The following is a 20,958-nucleotide window of genomic DNA, read 5'->3' on the forward strand; positions in this document are numbered from 1 at the left end:
CAGAAGCGGGGACCCAGCCGCACCCTTTGGCAGCCGCAGAGTGGTTGGGGAAGCACCTATTTGGGCGGAAGCTTTTGGTCGTTGTCTTAGATTAGGTGCTTTCTGAACAGGATGCTTGTGCTTGTAAACAGACTGTGCCCTGAAGCCTGGAGCATATAGTGCCTGTGGTTTAGCATGAGTGCTGTCCTGAACTAGAAATGGGACTACACGAAGTGCCTGTGAGTCTTAGTGCAGGAGCCTCTAGATGAGGAAAATGCCATTTTTCCTATTTCTATGAATTAAGCGATGTTATTGTCACCTGATAGCAGCTTCTGGTTTAGCCCTGGGAAGTCTGCCTGTGTTCATTTGCTTTTTCCCCTCATCCCTTTGCAGCAGCAGCAGGAGATGCTGGCAATGAAGCATCAGCAGGAGCTGCTGGAGCACCAGAGGAAGTTGGAGCAGCACCGACAGGAGCAGGAGCTGGAGAAGCAGCACCGAGAGCAGAAACTTCAGCAGCTGAAAAACAAAGAGAAAGGAAAAGAGAGTAAGTAGCAAAAGCTCACTTGTTTCAGTGATGACAGGTAGAGCAGATGAATGGAAGCCATAAAGCAGCTTTACAAAGCTGGAGAAACCTTCATGATAGCCTCTCTACAGAGCTCGGCTGCACGGGGAGCTTATGTAAACTGTTAGGAGGTATTGAGGCTCAGAGAGAAATGTATTTCTATGCTTTATCTTCATTTTTGTCTTACTAAATGCCATTTTAGCGTTTTTCAAAAGGAAGCGTATCGTCTCTTTACTTGATTTAACATTTTTTGAAGTATTTTTGGCAGCGTTCCTAATGGAGGCAGAATATTAAGCCCATAAAATACACCAGATGCACACTGCATTTCTTTTTCTTTTACTTTTCTTAATTTCACTCTTTTAAGATGTAACCGAGTTCTCAGTTCTTAGCTTTAAAGTGTTTTCATTCAGAAAGTACTTCTTTCATGAGGTTACAGATCGTGTTTGGCTTTCCCATGTGTCATTATGCACTTCACAAGATTCAGTAAAATGATTATGGCCTCACAAATCTCCTTATCAAAGACACTTTGGTTGCTTGTTCGGTTTTCTTTTAGAAGTGAATGGGAGGACAAATACCTCGCCAAGTTGTACTATCAACTCGTTAGGTCTTCATTTCAAATGAAATAAAGAAGCCAGTGATGGAAGAAGCGGAGAGGGCTGAAGGGAACCAGGAGATGGGATGCTGTCTGGGGACCAGGAACAAGATAAAGCTCCAAGAAGAATTTTTCTAGGAAAAGACTGGGGTCTAGGAGACTAACAAAAATTATCTGAAGGTTGAATTCCCCACTCCCTGCATGTGCATCTTGCAATGGCAGACTTTAAGCTGCAGCCAAAATGAGGGAATACCCCAATATCTTCGCAAAGCAGTTCATAGGAGGTCCAACGTGTCTGTGTGTGTTTGGTTTGGGTTTCGCTCATTTTAAATACTAGGAGAAAGACCAAAGGGTAAGAATCTACTTGAAAGAAGCAGTTTAACATTCAGGAGTGAAGAAAGGTGATGATAATGCAGATTGGCTACTCTGGTGACCAGCTGGCTGCCACACGCGATGCTTTCTGTTGTCCTCTGGCTGCTTTGTGTTATTTTCCAAAATAAAGGCAGTCGGTTCGAACTGGATGAAAGCTATAAGCATTTCCACTTCACCCTGCTGTTCTCATCAGCTGTTGATATTGTATCAATGTTTTGCTGGGCCTCTCTGCAAAATTGATGTCTGGCTATTCTCATTAAAGTAATTTGAAAATAAATAAAGAAAAATGTCCGAATCTCTCTAAAATGGCAAAAGCACAGAAGCACCTTTTGGATGAAACACATAGGTGTAAAGGAAAAAACCAGAATTTGGGGATGTTAAGTTGAAGATCCTGTTCCCATGGCTACAGTTTTATTTTTAAATTACTTTTTATTTAAGAAGTACTATGGTGTATAATCATTATAGCACCTCAGCTCTTAAGAATACTTAGGTTATTTTTCTCACATCAGAAAATTTTGCTAAGCACAACACAGCTAAAATTGTCCTGATCTGAAATAGGAAGAGTGTGTAATAGATGTAGAGTATAGTTTATTCTCCTTCCTTCCGCCATCACTGTAAGCCCAAATGTATTGGTTTGTACCTTTTAGAAGGCAAGTCACAAATCGGTTTAGATTAACATAGTATCAGCTCTTTGCGTTCTCATCTCGGAAGCCTTACCTGTCCCTCATGAACTGTCATCTGCTATCATAAAGCTTCTCATCAAAAGCATGACTTCCACGAAAGGAAGGAAAATGTATATGAAAGTACCGGTGGTTTTTGTGCGGGATAAGGAGCGATAGCTGGTCGTACTGTCTTTCCACTTTTAAGATTGAACCTAGAACCGGTCCTGTGCATCGGTGTTTCCAGACACTTCTGGGATTGGACCATTCAATCCCTTGCTGCTCAGGCAGCCTTGGACTGTGGCTTGTCTTGGACATTCTCCTACAAATTGGCCAGCTGTGATCAGCCCACACTATCATTAAGGACTTCCTCCCATTAATTTCCATTTGTTCTGCTCCTCTGCTCTTGTGTTGTGCAACCTCTTCCTTTCACGAGAGCCTGGTCCTCCTTCCACCCTCCCTTATTCTCTTCCCACTACCCCTGCCTTATCCTGTATTCAGATACTATTTGATCCTGGGACAATATGTAACTTGTTTTTGTCTCTGTGGTAGTAACCGGCTCAGTCTTTGGCTCTTTAGAGCCATCCTGTCTGCAGTACTTTGCTCATTGTGGCTCCCTCCTGTTTGCAGTCTTATCAGTTGATCTGCTCTTTGCTCCCTGCTCTTCTTAAACACTCAGGTCCTCCAAAGTGAATAGGCCAGCTTCACGGCTTGGGTTTCTCCACCGCACACAGCCGCTCTAGCCAGAGCTGCTGTGTGGGCTCTTGCCCCTCCGGTTCCTTCTCTCTCATCCTCCTTTTACTCTGCTGTGCCTTTTGCTTCCATTGGGGTTGAGTGTCTTGCTTCTGCCTATGGGCTTATTCCATACGTATGAGCTTTTGATGTCTGACTTCTGCTCTTGTCGTCTTCGCTTATACCCCTGCATGGTATATACTATCGCATATGTGACAGGTTGTCCCCTTCTGCCTTTGGAGTCCTCTTTCACATCTTTACTGGATATTGCGCAGTGCTTCTGCCTGTAATGATGTGACTGGGTCCAAAATAACCCAGTATAGTATATTAAAAGTGAGTTAGATTGTTTTTTTCCTTTTGATCTTTCAACTCAAGGGTCAAGAGCTGAGTAATGGTCAGAAGGTCTTGCATGACAGCTTGGTCCATGGCTCCGGTGTTGCCCAGGGAAGGGGAAGCCTACAAGTTTTTATCTTGTTAAGCAAATATGGGGCCTTTCAGCTTCTAATTAAGGAGGAAGACATGCCAGGGGAGCTTTTGTAAACCTCAGGATCCAAAAATGTTTAGCTTCAAGTCTTCTAAATAATGTCAGATTTATCCCAAACTGACAGAACACAGCCATCTTGGATTATTTTGAAGATGCTTATAGATTAAAGATGACACTTTTTGGAGAGAGAAGGCCTTTAAGCATGAATTTGTCACCTATTCTGGTCTACCATGTGGCTTGCTACACTCAGATGAATTTATCTCCAGCTCCTCAGTTGAACTTCCCATTGGGCTACACGCCAAACCTATGTTTGTAGAGCTAGTGAGAAATGCAGGGCTTCAAAAAGGTGAATTTTCAAGCTTTTCAACACAGCTTCAGTAGTGTTGAACGATATTACATCTTCAGCAGTGCTTTATAGAAATATTTCAGTTTTCTTCTCTTGCGGAGATACAAAAAATTGTTTCCCCGGTCTGTCAAATGTCATTGTTGAGTAGGATCCAGGAGACAAAAGATCACCCTGTCGTATTTTAAGTTTTTATTCCCAATAGAGCAGACAGTTTTCCTGGCCTTTTCATTTTCTTGTAGCCCAGATATTTTCCTTTGGAATTCTTGCTTTACGCCGTGGTATAGATGAACCATCATTTTCCACATGTTCTGCTTGCCAAACTTTCTATGCATTACTCCATCAGGAACTCTGCCTGCGAATCTGTTCTGTCAACCGAATGATAATTTTAATCCATCATCGCAGTAAAACAGACTGGTCTCTATTGTGGAGGAAATAATGATTAGAAATTACACAGTTGACATTTTAACTCTACGCTACAAAATTACTGACTTTCTTCTTTAAATGTTAGATTTTCTATTTGAAGAAATAGATTACACACTTCTAAATGAATTGGAATATTATGTAGGTCTTATTGTACACAGATACTTTTGAACAAAGAGGTCCCTATTTACAAGAGTTTTCAAGACAAAATCTACATATGAGACATTCGTCTCATTCCCCTTCTGTTTGCAGATGTGACATTTAAAAACTTGAGTGTACACAAGACCCTTTTTCTTAAATACCTTTGATTAAAAGAAAGCTGGAATACCTAGTACAAATGCTTTATTCTAAGTGTATTTTTATGCAAGTTTTAAAAATCCTCTTCAGAAATCTTTTATAGTGAAATGGTAAACCTCTGATTAAATTTCTGTTTTCAAACATAAGTTGTGATTATATGCAAAGCTAAAGGCAAAAAAAAAAAGGCGAGCTCCTCACTGGAGGCGCTTTGTTCTTTTCTCTTTGAAAGAAAAGTTCTTCTTTTGGACTGAAAATGAAAGATTTAATTCTGAATCTTTTTAGAAATTTAAATTCTTTAAAGTACGTGAATTGATTAAATAACCTTTTATATTTTCGGCATTTCAGGTGCAGTGGCAAGCACAGAAGTAAAGATGAAATTACAAGAATTTGTCTTAAATAAGAAGAAGGCATTGGCACACCGGAATCTCAACCACTGTATATCCAGTGATCCTCGCTTCTGGTATGGGTAAGTGGTACTGGGCTTATCTTTATGATTCAGCCGGTGCCACCTTTTTTCACAATTGCTGGAGATGTGGGGAATAGACCTGATGTGTCTACTGGATGAACCAGAACAGTGATAGAACCAGGGTTTGACTTTGCTGTACATTACCAAAATGCATTTTTTAGAGGGTTTCAGTGTGAATAATTTTCATATCTTCTGTGATGGTCACAGTAATTTTGTGAGTAGAGGTCTTTGCTGGCATCTTTAATCCACAGTTATTCAAACTCGCAAGTTCTACCATCAAGATCAACCTTTATACGTTCTCTAGCTTTTCGCCCAGGATTTCGTCCTGCCAGGTGTTAAAAAACTTGAACTTCAGCAAAATGGGGAAATTACTTTTTATGTTTAGTGAATTGCAACTCAGGATATTTGAGCTAGTGTTACATTTTTAAAGCCTTTAATGCTTACTGCTCATCTTAATCTCTCAAAGTTGGAAGTTTTGTTTACTTAGCTCTTCCTTGTCAACTGCTGGAAACATCAAGTGTGTCCTGTCTGCACTTCTAATCACAGTTGCCCCAACATCTACGTTTTCAACTGAAAATTTTCAACTGTTGGTCTCCAAGAAAACCCAAATGTCATGTGGGGTGAGAAGGTAACAGCTGATGTTATAATGACACGGGAACAAAGAGTGACTTCTTCAATTAGTTCAAATGAACCAAATAGCAAATATAAATGATGGCATTATTAACAAGGTACAAGTTTCAGTTCCAGAAATTCACTTCTTCATTGTATAAAAGAAAATCAGAAAATTTGAGATGATTTGAAAAGTTCCACTACTATAGCATTGTGAATATCTATATTTAAAAAAAAAAAAAAAAAGTTTTTTGGATGTTGCCTTTAGTGACCATAAAATTAATGAACTTTTGGATGACAAAAGTCAAGGAAATTTTGCTGTCAAATCTGTGTTCAAGCTGAGTGTCTGACAGTATTTTAAGTCTTAAGAAATTTACATGTATACAGGGATGGTGAGGTCATAGCCAGAAGATGTTCCAAATTCAAGAAACTAAGCTGAAATTACATTTGAAAGGTATCCCAGCTATGAGCCAGTACAGAAATGCTGAAGAGTAGTTGGCAGAAAAATTCAAACATTATTCCAGTAGGGTGAGATTGAGCAGTTTTAACACATCTCTGAAAATCTAATCTGAGACTTGAAAATTGTATGGCACTGGTTAAAGTAGTGAAATGTTGTTGGTTTATGCAAAGATAATATTTAAGGCCCACTAGGTTGGTATCAAGGATGGTAGAAGAAATAGGAGAAACTGAATTTTAATCAGGACAACATAAATATCTTTTTTAGATAACTGATATTCCACTGTTCTTAATTGAGACTCACCAAGAAATTTGGGGATTTTATTAAAGGCGGTTGAAGACTCTCTGAGCCACTATGTTCTTTTTTTTTTTTTTCCAGTTGGCTAAAATGCCTGTTAATGCAAAGGTGGTATAAAGTCAATTAGAATTAAGGATAGTAAAAAAGTACTTTCTTCCAAAACCTTTGATCCTCTGGTCCTAGAGAAACCTGACATAGAATTGCCATCACAGGTGAATTTAGAAAAGAGAAAAATAAATTTGGGAGTGATCTGAATTCCTTATGTTTTGCGCAGTTTTCAATTAACTGCTCTTTCACCAAGAATCCAGCATTCAGAGATGAATCGAAGAGCAGTGGTCTGTAATACCGTATATATTACAGGGCCAGGGTCATGCAGAAGGTTATTTAGCCAAGTTGTGTTTAAGGTTTCGATATGTTTCCTGCTTTGTTTTAAGCTAATACTGAGAACTTTCTGAGCACCAATATTTTGTTTAGGTTTATTGAGGCATATGTTAATCAAAACATCCCTTTCCTGTGATGCTCCAGGGATGCCAACAGGTAGAGACAACGTACAAACCCTTGCACAAGGGGCCATCCTTTTTCTTATGGATTTAATGGGCTTGCTATCCCCTCATCTTCCCTCAGGCTGTTTCGTGGTGGGGAGAGGATCGATATTTTGGTTTCTAACACAAGATGTGAAGAGGGAAGAAAGAGCCTTGGAGGCCTCACAAATCTTTCGAAGGGTCTGTCTCAGTGATAAGTCGCAGGCAGGCAAGAGCTCATTCTGCTCAGCCTTTGAGGAGGGCAGATGGCAGCAGGGCTGGGTGACTGTAGTGTCTTATCTTGCGGTGGAGGATTTTTAAATGCACCCTTCAGTTGTCAAGGCAGAAGCTGAAGATTTTTAGTTTCCATTATATTTAAATTTTTTTTTTTTTAAAAGATAAAACCTTTAAATTAATTATATATTAGTATTTATTTATATGGCATCTTATGGGTTACCAATTTCATTATAGAGATATTTATGTATGCACATACTTCTAATGTGATTCAATTGGGTGGTGTTTGGATTTAACACACGCAAATGAGGCTTGCAGAAGATAGACTTGATGCTCCTACTGTGAGCAGGCAAGCCAATTAAGTGGTAACAGATGCTGAAATAGTCTTTTAAATGACACGCCTGCTTTTAAGCACTTCCTTTGGTCTTATTAAGGTTTGTGAATTCCTTTTTTAAAAAGTTGAAAGCATTACTTGGAAAAAACCAGATCTCCTAAGGGTATTGAACACCACAACGGTTCTACGTCAATGGCTGTGACATGAAATATGTTCCACTGACATGTGAAATAGCTGTCATTCCCCTGGCCCTTTGGGCCAGGCTTCAGTTGTCCACTGAGATGTCTAGATGCTTTTGCCTTCAGTATCTTGGATCTGTTTGAACTTCATTCAACACTGTTGGTTGCTGGTGCAAGCTTGAGTGTTTATAGTCGGTGCATATTTTCTAATTAATCACTGGTGTTAAAGGGCATTGTTGCATGCACACGTGCGGATCAGCCCTTGAGATGAAAAGGGACCAGTTTTAGAGGTTTTGCAGGGTATAGTCATAGTCTTAAATGAAAGAAAGGAACTTGGTAATGCTCAGTAATGTTTCTTGGAGGCTTTCACAGAGGTCTCGCTCAGTCTTCAGCTCTATGGTATTCAAGCCACTTTGTAAACGCTGTTTAACATATACAGCTTCAGTCTATATGTTTATGTTTAAAATAGCTTTGTGGACTATAATTTTCAGATTACGTTGATGATAGGCAGCAACAGAAGAGGTTCTCTTGAATTTCGTTGTCAGACTGTCCCTCCTGTGGATTCTGAACCCACTGGACAGCCCTGCTCCCAGGAGGTTTTGCTCTTCAAGATACTTAACATAAGTAAGAGTGGCTTAGCAGGAACACAGACAGAGCACCTCGGGCTTAGCAAACAGGGCTATTATTTCCCTAGGAAGTAGCCACTCAATGTGGTAGCAAATAATGAAAGGGAGTTTAAGTGAGTATTTGCATGGTAAGGAGGTAGAGAGATATAATTACACACTAAATTATTCCAATGTACATAGGTGTCTGCAGACTCTGTACACAAAATATTCTAGCAAAGATACATATGTTTGAATATATATTCAGTTTACATTGCGTGAATATGTTTGAAGTATCATGCGTGCTTTGCTGTGCGCATGGGTTTTTGAAGGACCTCAGAGCTCAAAGAACAGGGGATGTGTTATGTGAAGGTATGCCTGCAGACTCAATATAGTATACAATTTCATCCCTTTCAAGACCTCTGAAATTCTTGAACAGGCATGCAGACCAGTGCATTTTGCTCGAAGCAGCGTAGGGTGTTGGATCCCGGTCCTCGAGCAATATAATGTATTCCTGTTTGCAGAGTTAAAGATCTGTCATTCAGCAACTCCGAAGCACATCTAAACAGGCTTTTTGAGTCCCTGCACATTCCCTAACAAAGTGATGAAAATAGCTTCAATGTACATGATTGTGCAGCTTAAGTCATGATTAAAAAAAAAAGAGAAAGAAAAAGTGTATTGCTTGTATAGGCAACAGCAAAAAATGCCATTGTGTGACGTGGTGGGTTTGAGGGCTCTTGGCTTGCAGCGTCCCGGCTTCCTGTTTGTGAAACATCTCTCTGTGCTGCCTTCCCATGGTATGAGCAGATCCGGGCAGAGAAAGCGACTTCTGTTTTCGGGAGGGATTCAAATATTTTTCAGTTTGGTTCTGTTTTGATTTCAGGTGATGATTAAACTGTGCGTGCATGTGGGCATTTATTGGTGCGAATGTAAAAGAGTACACGATGTGCACGAATGCTAATGAAAAATATAACTGTGTAAGAGCCCGAAAAATTATTCTGCCTGTACGTACAGAGAAGTTTGGAATATAAAGGGGGGAGGATTAGGAAACCACAGTGAATCATACTGCTTGGTAAGAACTGTGGGTATAGAAAATTTTGATGTAGATGTTCAATTAAACTTTTCCGAGGTTTTTTGTAACAAAATCATGTAGAAAATTTGATGCATTTTCCTGATGTTTCATTAGCCCCTTATTTTTTGAAGGGTTTAACTTGTAGTGGAATTGATGCTATGTATCTCACCAAACAGCCTACTTCTGAGTTGAGCTTTCAAAACGTACTGCTCACGGAATTGAATGAATTGGTGTAATTTTCAACTGGGGGATGGCTCATTTTGGTTCCTTAAAGAACCGTTTGTAGGAGAATATTTTTTAACCAGGGTCTCCAAGAATGCCTGCTTATTAAGCAATGTAAAATTTCAAATCTTCACTTCTTTTCGCAAAGTGCTCGCTTTCTGTTGTCCCATATTCTTTAGTAATTTGAAGAAGTAATACAGGGTTTAAATTCTGCTTATTAAAGCTTAAAATGTAAGATTTTTTTTGATAGCTGCATGGCTGTCACCTGTATTGCTAAATCAATCATTCTGTTGATGTAGCTACTCTGCTAACATGCACAGTCTGGAGACTTCCCGAAGTCTGTACTGATCGGGGTTGGTAGAGCTCCTGAGAAATGGCAAGGCTGGGCACGAGTCATTAAGTAGGAAAGATGCAGCCAACAAACTGGTACGAGGCTTAGAAAACTCATTCATTATTTAATATCCTTAGCAAACAGACTGTAATTTACTTCCAGCAGCCTGCTCAAACAAAGCTATAAATTATCAGCTTCGAGAAGTTAATCTGGAAAGGTGTTGAGTACTTTGGCCCTATCTCTGTTAAGTACTTGGGTCGGGAGGCAGCGAAGCAAAAGGCAGAAGACCACCTATGCAGCACGGCTGCTGTTAGCCAGTTTAAACGTGTAGCACCTAATGTGCTCGTCCTTCGGTTTTGTTTCATCCTTAGACTTTGTCTACTATGTCTGGGTTCTATTCAGTGAAGGGAAATTGTTCATTCGTGCTACGGTTGAGGGCAGTAACAACACCCATGCTTAGCTTCAAGAATATGACTTAGCAAAACCCAGCCCAAGTACATACTTAAATTTATACTCATGGTTAAATACCTTCATGAGTTGAGCCATGCTTAACAGGGTAATTCTTATACTGAAAATTAAGCATATGTTTAGTTACCTCCCTGTATATTGGACCTTAGTTTCTTTTTTGCATGAGTGCCCAGGAGGGGAAAGCTAGCACCAAGATCTTTTCCTTTGCACTGTTCCCCACTAACTAAGATAACAGACAAGGTGAAGCTGCACTCGTTCCCTTTGTGTGTCACTGGTGTAAAGCTTCTTCCTTCTCTTTCTCTTTCCTTCTCTGTAGGAAGACACAGCACAGCTCTCTGGACCAGAGCTCCCCACCCCAAAGTGGCGTATCCGGCACCTACAATCACCCTGTACTGGGGATGTACGATTCCAAAGATGACTTCCCACTCAGAAAAACAGGTAGCGCTCACGTTGATTTTCTGTGTTGCCTACTGTCTGCTGTGACACTTGGTCCTCTTTTTTTTTTTTTTTTTTTTTTTTTAAAAAAAAGGTGTGTTACTAAAAAGGTGTATTTCATGGGGTGATTTATTTAACAAGCACCCACTCCATCCTGCTCCCCCTTCATCTGTCACTGTGTGCGCAGTGTTAGAGGGAGGCTGGAGTTGCTTTGGGTGTGCAGACATGCAAAGCTGCAGGCAGGAGACAGCGGCGTTGTGTGTCAAGTTTGAGAGATGTTTTCACAAAGTCAAAGCTAATACAGAGATCTGGGTGTCTGAAGTCGAAGTATGTTTTGCTGAGTGAGAAAAGTACCAAGAAAAGTTCATTTCTTCTGGGATTTGCATTTTATATACAAGTTTATACTTAAAATAAATAAAAATGTTTCTGCCAGTCAAAGCGTCGGTACTTCCTGCAAAGGTTTTGGTTCACACCTAGACAGTTATTTCTCAGTTAAGTTTTTCCCTGCACGGTGGCTAAGCAGGTCAGTTATTTCTCAACTATATATTATGTAAACCACGTTGTTTTGGTTGGCTGTGGTCCCCAGCTCCATATTGCATGCCTAAGCCAACACAGCCTCAGCTTCTAGCCTGGCCAGCTCGTGATCCTCGGCTGCTTCCTTCGGGGAATAGCTGAGCTTCCACGAGCTCATCCCAGTTTGGGGAGCAATGCTGCTCACATGGATGGTGCAGACAGTGCTGTGTGTTGGAAAATGCTTCAGAATAGGGAGAGAAACTTTTCTGAAAAGATGGAGTGCAGGTAAGAGGAAAGCAGAGGTGTGATTGAACTTTGTACCTTCTGCAGGTGCTGCCTAGCTATTTTTCAGGTGTGCTTTGTGGATCTTCAAATGTGGAGGGATGAGCACCAGTACTCAAAAAGTATGACATCCTTGTGATAAGGCGTGGTGATGGTGTGTTAACCAAATCTACCTGTGAGTTTGCTACTGTCTTTGCACAAATCGGCTGCCCTAAGTCAATTCCCAAGAGCTGGCAGCCCTTCCGTTTCCTTCTGAGAGGGATGTAGGTGTTCTCAAGGCACTTCTCCTAACAGTTAGAAGTAGAGCTGTTCTTTGGTGTAGTGAATGTTTTAACACAATTCTCATTACCTTTGTAAACCTGGGATGTTTTTTCTTCTTTCACCATCTGATGAGAAAAAAATACACCTCCTCACACACGTCTTGTGCCTCCTGACTCCCAGTTCTGTGGATTTAAAGTTCTGTGAATTTAAAGACCTTTTTGGGAACTTCTCATTCTGAATCATAGCACCTGGCTTCCTGGACGGATCTGTGGATGGATTCCCATCTGCTGTGCAGTGGACTGTCTTCCACCAGGCATGGTGGGTTAGGTGGCAAGTGGCAAACACTTCAGCTGCACAAGAAGTCAATCAAAAATCGGCAAGCCCTTTCCAGGATATGGGTTTTTTCCTGGGGCACACCCTGTACCTTTGGTGGTGGTAGTTTTAACTGCTCCCTTCCTGGAAGACTCCAAAAGCAGAGCTTAGAAAACTGGATTTCCTGAAGGGTAGGGCATCCTCTAATCCCTACTCCTAGATAATGAAAGACCGAAAACCCGATAAGGTGCAGTAGATGCTGCTGTGTTGTCAGTGCCCGGGACAGCCAAAGCGACACTGGGCTTTGGGACTTTGCCTTTCTTAGGGAAGGTGAGTGCTGATGGAGGACTACCCTCAAAGGAGGATTCCTTCAGCAATAAAGCCAGTGAAACTCAAACATGTGCTTGGCGTATATGTCTGCCTGGGAGGAGAAACGCAAGCCTGGGCTGCTAGCAGCCATTGCTGCCATTCGCTTCTCTCTGCTGAAGGCTTTCGGGCTCCTCTGGGGAAATTGCAGCGTTTCCATGCAGAGAGGCATCCCTTAGCACCATACCTATTGCTTAGGGCTTGTGGACAGGGTGATTCCAAGAGATTTTCAGCTCTTTCCTACACCTTGTGAAACCAGGTGATCCATTTCTGGTGCATTAGCATCCCCACAGCATAAACAGGCTTTGACATGCTCCAAAACCTCCCTTGCTCATCACTTCAGGGGACCTTACTTGTCAGATTAATTTTGAGGATCAGTTGCCGTTCTTGCTCCCAGTGTTATGGAAGGGGATTTCTGCAGGAGAAAGAAAGCATCTGCACATCTCGCCCCTTTGCTGCTTCCCAGACTGAGCCCTCAATAAGTAACTGTCTGAATAAAAGCCCTGTCAGACAGGGTGAATTAAGGATGATAAATGTATCTAATCACATTATTAAAAATGGAAGCAACCAAAATCATTGTTGTTTTAAATCAGGAAGATTTTGAGCTGATTTTGTTTTTCCAGAATGCTGATGCCTGTTCTTTTTGGGCACCAGCATTAATCTTTTGGGGACTGGTCTGTGATACATATGAGTTCACTTGCAAGGTTCAGGGGAGAAATTTTTTTGTTGTTTTCCTTTATTTTCCTTTCAACACAACAGCACTTCAGTCTCTGGCACAGCGATATCCTGCAGAAATCTCATTGCCAAGAATGTTAAGTTGCTTGGAGAAGAAAGGCTCCTGAACAGTCTGGTGTAAACAAAAGGCAGGGAAGGCTGGAGCCCATCCTAAATAAAGTTCTTTATTACGGGTGAGCTTTTCAGATTTTTGGCACCAGGCAAAACTCTGGCTTTGTGTTTGTAATTTAAAACCACCATATCATGTAGTCCAATTTTATTAAATTTGATTAAATATCTACAGTTCAAATGAAAGAGTCCATCACAATACAGTTCTGATTACCAGGGCTGGAATCTGACCGACATCATCGTTAGGGGTAGGGTGACTCAGGGGGCTGTGGGAAGGCAGTTTGAATGATCGTTTCTTCTAGGGTGCGTTTTCAGAGTTGGCAGTGTGTCCTGCGCGTTGATAAATTGTTCAGGAAGAATAAATATGTCATTGCATTGGGTTTTAAAAAGACTACCTTTCTTTACTCTCGCTTATTTAAAGCATCATGATGTGGTCACAGGTTATCCCTCTGTGCACGCTTGGAGATGACTTGCTAGTCTAAAACTCGAGTGTGAGTGTTGTGGGAGAGGCCCAGTGAACTGGCCACACTCGCTTTGGTAGAAGTAGATGTGTGCATGAATAATGTCTGAAGAGTGCTTGAAAACGTTCAGCATGGGAAACAGTCAACGCTTGCAATGTGCTCCTAATGCATCCTGTCCCCTGAAATCCTACCCTGTCTGATTTGTTTTACTTAAGTATGTTCCAGTTTCTTGGCTGTTTGGTTTCTGCATGAAATTGTTTTCCTGTCAGGCTGCTGGCTGGTGCAGCTACTAATTGCTTGAATCCTGTTTTTAGCCCAGCTGGGGGATGATGCATTTCACTCAGTTCCCTCTATCTAAACACTTCGGAGGTCTTCCTTTTTTTAACTGAACTAAGAACAGTTCAGTTGGTGCTGCTCATGCTTTTGCTGTTGAATAACTGGATTAACACCAGGATTTTTATTTCCCCTTTTGTGTAGTTTCCTTAATTATACATTTCCTTTAGTATACGCATTTTGTCGACAGCTGTTGAGAGGGGAGAATGTAAGTGACCTTTTCTGCCCCCAGATCAAGGTTGGTACCTTCCGAATTTAATGAAACTTCGTTATGTGCCGTACTGGAACCCTGTAAGAAAATCTCTGGAGAATCCTTTCAGAATGATTTTTAGAGTCTGGGTTGGGGCAGTCTTTTGTAGCCTGTTTTGATAAGTCCAAGAGTTGTTTGTCAACAGCTTTCTTGGAGCTGCTGAAGTTCTTTTTAATGTGGCTCTTCAGTTTTGTGTTTCTAAGGAATATGATGTCCTCATTTTCTCCCCAGGAGCAAGGTTGTTCATGGTGTTCCCTGCTTTGTGGAATTTGAGCAGTGGACATATTAAAACATGATTTTAATTAGAAAGCCAACACAACCACCGTCACTAAGATTCGTAAAAGACGGAAGAGAATTATTTAACTTCTTAACATGCTTTTCCGCTTGCTTATGTAGAGTTTTTGGTTTGGTTTTCCTTTTTTTTTACATCCTGTGCAGGGCTGGACCATGTCCTGTCAGACACTAGCTTTCTCGCTTACTCCTGCATAGGGGTAGGGTGAGGATTCCTCACGTTCATTGGGACTTGACAGCTAATCAGGATTTCTGATGAAAGCCACAGCATTTCAACCAGTTGTTGTTAAAATCGGGAGAAGTTTTGCCAAACTCAGTACCTGCTTAGAGGTACCTGGCCAACACACATTCAGCTTGCTGGGATGCATGAACTGGAAACATATCCCTGTATTTATATTTAAACCTGACCCCAAAGTGAGAAAAACAGCTAATTTCTTTTGAAGTACTCGCAGAAGATGTTCTCCTAAGTCGGAAGTGTAAAAATGGCTACATCTGTCGGACCCACACGGGATGTGAAGCAGGCTCAGATCTCATCATGGTTTTGCTCCTGCTGTTGGGTAAAGCAAACCTTTCCCAAGACAGCCGCTCTCCTTCGACCCTCCTCGTGCCCACGTAGGAGGGATCTTTCCCTTTACTGCTGCTGAGTTCCCCTGCCCTGGACTGGCTGCTGGTCTTTAAACCTTTTTCCTGACAGATCTGTCAGCAGAGGTGGGATTTTTGACAAAGCTGATGTTATCAAAAATGCGCTATTGTTTCATTTTGTCCTTTTTTGTTTGTGCTTCTCAACACTCCGGCTTTTGCCTAACTGCTGTGGTTCGTTCCTCTTGCATCCATCAAGAGCAATGGGTGGCTGGTTTTTGGTGTCTTTGGCTCGGTTCCTGGGGCTACTTGGCCCATGGCTGCAGTCACGGTCACTGTTTCGTGAAGCATCGCTGAGGCTCTGGGTCCTGCCTTTTCCTTTCCCTCCAGTATCACAGCTGGCTGCACTGGGGAGGTGAAGATCAGAAGGACGTTGATGGGGACGAAGATTTTAAGGAGGTGAAGGATTCCTGTGGTCCCAAATATGTTTTCACTGCAGAGCTGTGGGATAGCGTCTCAGGGTGTGAGTTTCCACTATTTCCAAAACTAGACTGAATTGAATGCCAGACTGGGAGCTTACAGAGACATCTTTGGCAAGTATCTGTCTCTGAATTTCCTGCCTAGATAGCAAATGAGCGTGTGCGTGCGTTTGATATGTACTTGGGGAGAAATAACAAGTAGAAAGTGTCACAGACCCCCCTTTCAGCTCCTTTTCTCTTAGGACCAGGGAAGAACAAGTATCCTACCTGAAAACCTCCCATCCCAGCAATGTCTCTTGCCTTCTGCACAAGTCATGGCGGAAGAAGACGAACTCATTATAGGTGTCTGTGTCTTAGGGCTTGCGGTAAAGAAAAAAAAGCCGTTCTCAACCTTCACAGCCATGCAGTTAAGAACTGGCAGGAAAGGTCCAAGGAGAAATTTTTAGCTTGGCATCATCAGACCATGGCTTAGGCACCCCTTTGCTGCAGTGACTTCCCTCAAGGAGTAAAGGAATGCAACAGAAAAGAGACTTCTCCTCATACTTGCCCATATGTGGTGCAAATGGGCAGAGTCCGGCCCATCCAGCTGCCCTGGCCAGTGGTTTTCCTGAATTCCACCACCATTTGGGACCTGCTGCAGAAGGAATCTGACAAATACATCGCCCCCGCTGATGGTCCCAGCAACCACTTCAGCTTCCACCCCACCAGCCTCCTAAAAGAAGTAGAAAAGGTTGATAGTGTTCTTCTGGCTGAATCAAGCATGAGCAGATTGGGAACAACAACTTCTTCTAAGCCCCAGCTTGCACTTAGAGGGGTGATGGTACCTAGAGATGTACCTAGGCTGCAGGGTCCCAATCACTCGCTGCCCACCCATGAAACAGGCAGCGTGGACCTTACCTGCCTGCATGTCCCTGCCAGGCACCCCAAATTAGAGCGTGTGCACTTGCTGGCTCATAATAGGGAGCCCACAGGCTGTCACTAACCATCTCCTGTTTGCTAACATTCCTCTTTTTCTGTGCAAAAGAGAGAAGCCTGAGGGAGGAGAGCATCCAGCATCCCGTGATGTTGTTGGTTTCCTCGCAGTATTGCAGAAGCACAGAGTTGTTTGAGTATTATTTGCAGCTAAGCAGGTGAAATTGTTCTGAACTTCTTGCATTTAAAAGAAAGAAAAGGGAAAATGAAAGGATTTGTCAATAATTAAAACACTGCATTTGTCAAGAAAGGCATAATACCTCTCCAAGTTGGTTCTGATTATTGGAGTGTTTTAAGTGGTTTGTTTTATCACAAAGATTGTTTAGAGGAAAATAGAGTAGGCTAAAATCCCAGTGCAGTGTGGGAGTATAATTTAGAGAAAATCTTTGAGCTTTGTACAGCGTGGAGTGTCATTCAAGTTCGAGAGCATCTTTGCCTTCCCACCCACGTTGTCCTTCCAGCTGACGTGGTTGGAGGTCTGGCCTTCCTGAGCAGCTCGCTGTGTCCCAGGGACCCACGCACTGCCTTGGGGTGTGCTCTGCTGAGAGGAGACGCTGACCTGCATGATAAATCCCTATTGTTATAAATAGTTTCCTGCTCCAAGTGGAGGACATCGGTCTCTCTAATCCAAAAATAACTTACTAAAAACAAAAATTATTTTATGACTGTGATGCTACAGAATAGCTTCAGACCAGCCCACTGAAATTTCAGAGAGCAGAACAAACCAAAGTGCAGTTGGAGGACCAGCAAACGCTTGCTTTAGTCCCTGCACTTCTTCTGACGATCATGTCTAAATGCATGCTAGAGAATTCTTCGCTCCCATGTTTTTCTTCAGCGCCAGCAGCTATGAACTGTGTTCCATGGGTGCTCCTCTCCGGTGCTGAGGTTTGCCTAGAGGCAGAAGGAGGGGGCACCCCCTTTCCTTGCTCAGGGCTCTGATAAAGCAGGTGCACTTTTGGCATGGGTGCTGGGGATCCATGGGGGGAAGGCCAGCACTTCCCATCAAAGCACTTCTTGAGGAGTACTGTCAATGGGGCATCGAAGGAGAAACCTCTTCCAGTAGAAGACCAAACAAAGTCTTCTGGTTTAGTGTCACCTTTGGGGAGCAGGGGCTCCAGGAGGCTCAGGACCTAGCCCTCAATCATTCAGTGAACCCAACCTTCTCCTTCTTGGTCCTCTCAGCTCCATCTCTGCTTCACAGGGACTGCCAGGAGTGTGCATGCTTTCACCTGTATATGTGTGTGTGTATACATATATATATATATATATATGCGTGCAGGTTTGTTCTGGCCAGAGCTGAGACACTTGGTGTTTGGGCCACTGCATCTAGCAGAAAGGAGAATCAAGTCAGAGCTAGGAGAGCGTGACAAATGCGTGCCTGTCCTCTGTGGGACAGCTTTGACCACGAGCGCCGCATGAATGGCATCCAGAGTGGTAACTCGGAGTGATTTCTCCAAAATGAAGCGCAACAGCCAAGCTCTAAGGAAACCATGCATCCCTCGAGCCATGTCTTACAGGCTTCTCAGTGCACTGTTTCCCCTCTCCTGGCCCTCAGCAGTTTGCAACTCTGTGTGGCAGCATGAGATTGATTTATTGGGTTTATGTTGCTCTCTTATACAGTTCCTTGAAAGAGCATCCAGGGCAGGAGGAGGCTGGAGGTAGGACAGGTTGCTCCTTCCTATAGGAGCAGCCCAGCGTCAGGCAAGGAGGAGGGAAAAAAGGCAAACTGCACAGAGCTGGCAGGGCAGGGCATGGACTCGGTCATCACGGCCATGGCAGGAAGGTTTCTAGGGACAGAACAGATTGCAGCTCAAAAACAAGTGCTTGGTTGGTCCATGAGACTCTGACAAAGGGTGGAGGGGACACCACCATGTGTGTTTTGACCCACCTTGGACTTTTATATATTAACAAGTTACATTTCAGTAAAATTCCGTGCAGTTCTTGAGTTTAAAATTCCTATAGGGTTTTTTGAGAGAAGCTCCTTTTAATGTAAGGAGATTGCCTCCAAAAGTTGTGGCCACCGTGGGTCACTTGCTGGGGTCTCCCTGATTTTGTAGCTGCTCCCTGCCCTCGTGTTCAGGCAGCCGGTAGCTCCCTCTGCTACAGCCACTGCAGCATTTTGGTTGCTGTACAGAAATTGCATGTTTTTCTCCTACCTTCTGCAGAGCTCAGTGCTGTTTTAAACACTTTATTGGAGAAACTCGCTTGGAGGACCTCATTCTCTCCTTTCTAGTCCTCATCCTTTTCCACATGTCTCTTATCTTTCCTCTCAGATAATACTTTGAATCTGTGCAAAGCTGCTGTCTTTATTTAGGCTTTGGAAAGGGAAAGACAGAGACGAGATGTGGCATTTCCATGTGTTTGTTTTTCTAGTCCAGCTTTTGCTATGCACCGCAGAAACCTTCGTGGTGCTCCGTGACGCTGTGATTTTGCATGGTTTTGTAGTCAGGCAAACAGATGATAGTGAAGCTGTAAAAAGTGTCAACATTGTGTGCTCGGTTTAATGGGTGCTAATGCCTTCTTTCTACTGATGAGATGCTGCGACTACTAAACTTCAGTATGAAAAGTGCCAAATATTGGCCTTTAAGTTTTCATTTTAAGGACACTGCTTCCATAAAGAGCCCTTCCACAGAGCTCTTACACAGTGCTCGTGCCAACACAGAGTTAGGAGAAAAGGAAGAAAATCCAGCAAATATCTTTATCTAGCCCTTTCTAGCCATATACCTATGTTCCTAGATGTATTATTTCAGGTGCTGCCATCCAACGTGGTACCAAGATCATAAAAAATAGTTTGTTTCTGCAGAAGAACAGGCTATTTTGGTTTCATTTTTGTTTTTCTTTCTAGTTTGGGAGTTTTCTGCTGCCACGTTTGCCCTGTGGTACCTACCTCCCCTAGGTACATTTGTGGGACCCTATTCTTGTCCCCCTCTATGCTGATGCCTACAAGTATTGAAAATCAAACACACTGGCTCGCTTAGGCTTCAGAGGGATAAAGGTGAAATGGTTTTCAATCTTTTTGTTTGACCATAGGTGAACTTTGCCATATCCAGCTTTACCAGGTCCTCCTGACTAGATAGGTCATGATCCGCTATTTTTGGAGAGGAGAGACCACACTGTGCACGTGAGGAGCAGTAATGAAGGTCTGGGACAGAGCCAGCCAGGGAGCAAAGAACTCGCAGAGTGGGGAGCAAAGAAGCCGCAGAGTGGGGAGCAAATGCTCAGTTGAAGAACGTGTGGTCTCTCCTGCTTAAGCAAAAGATAAATGATCTTTATTAAAATTTTGGGTTATGCAAAAGGCTAGTTTCAGACAGCTATTTCTCTCCCTCTCCTGTGTTTACCCATGTGGTGACCTGGATGTTAGAAGAGAGACAAGGTAATTGTGTTGGCCTTTGCCTGGCTGGTGAGGCTTAGTATGGAGCTTAAAAATAATAATAAAGGAATAACATCTTTTCTCAGTCCCCAGCTGCCAAAATTAAGATGTGCAAGGACTGGGATCAGGGTTTTCATGGTACATTTTTTGCCTTTTTTTTTTTTTTTTTTCTTTCTCTCCCCATAAATGTGGATGGGTAGTGGGAACAGGGCAAACTCTGCCCAGGACTTTGTGTTTTTTGACTTACACAGACTTAATGTCAGATTAGTTCAGCAGCTTAGTGGATGCAATTCTAGGAAGAAAACAATGAGAATGACATAAATGTTGAAGAATTGGATTGCATGGGTCCTGCTGCAATAAATGACGTATAAGAGGGGTAACTTGGGTTTGAGCCTGTGAAAACTAGGAAAGCTTTTGGCTTATGTTCTCATTATTAATTTACTCACTTAGAGAAAAACAAAATATTCTTTGTATAAATCCTTATTATAGGCCAAATTAAGTATGTCACTGCTTAAGAAATCCCACTGGCTTTGTGAAAGCTGACTCAGACTTGGGCATGAGCTTCAGTTGTTTGCTAAACAAGAATCAAACTGATTTTTCGATAACTTCATGGTGTTTTTTTAAAAGACTTCACCTTAAGATGTAGAAGACCAGTAAGTTTTGTAATTTAGTCTCCAGTTCTCTTAAGTTTATGCTAGTTAGCAGTGGTGGGGAGCAAGGCTTTGGGCATGTTGCCTGGCAGGTGAATATCGGGAGATTTTCAGTGGAATTGCTGTTCCCGAGAGTATATTGAACCTGTGTTGATTGTCTGGTGTTGATAGTTACGTGTTGCTTAAATTCATATTTCATACTTTTGAAGGACAGCTCTCTTCAGTTTAAAAGTATTTTTTATTATATAGTGATTTAAAATCTTCTGAATAAGCTTAAATTATTGTTTTGAGTTTTGGAAATGCCTCTGTTGACAGCTACATCTTTT

The 20,958-nt window shown here is 42.3% G+C and overlaps 1 protein-coding gene across 1 annotated transcript in view; it reads left to right on the forward strand.

Moving 5' to 3' along the window:
• Nucleotides 1-20,958, forward strand: part of LOC104073403 (histone deacetylase 4) — a gene marked incomplete at both ends in the record, with an annotated part of 51,580 nt that overhangs the window by 15,905 nt on the left and 14,717 nt on the right. Inside the window, 3 exons of the mRNA XM_009573146.1 lie at nucleotides 373-523; nucleotides 4,789-4,909; nucleotides 10,552-10,673. Coding sequence (XP_009571441.1) covers nucleotides 373-523; nucleotides 4,789-4,909; nucleotides 10,552-10,673 — 394 coding nt within the window. The remainder of the gene's footprint in view (nucleotides 1-372; nucleotides 524-4,788; nucleotides 4,910-10,551; nucleotides 10,674-20,958) is intronic.

The sequence above is a fragment of the Fulmarus glacialis genome, unplaced genomic scaffold (assembly GCF_000690835.1).
Source record: "Fulmarus glacialis isolate BGI_N327 unplaced genomic scaffold, ASM69083v1 scaffold36192, whole genome shotgun sequence".
NCBI classification, from domain to species: domain Eukaryota; kingdom Metazoa; phylum Chordata; class Aves; order Procellariiformes; family Procellariidae; genus Fulmarus; species Fulmarus glacialis.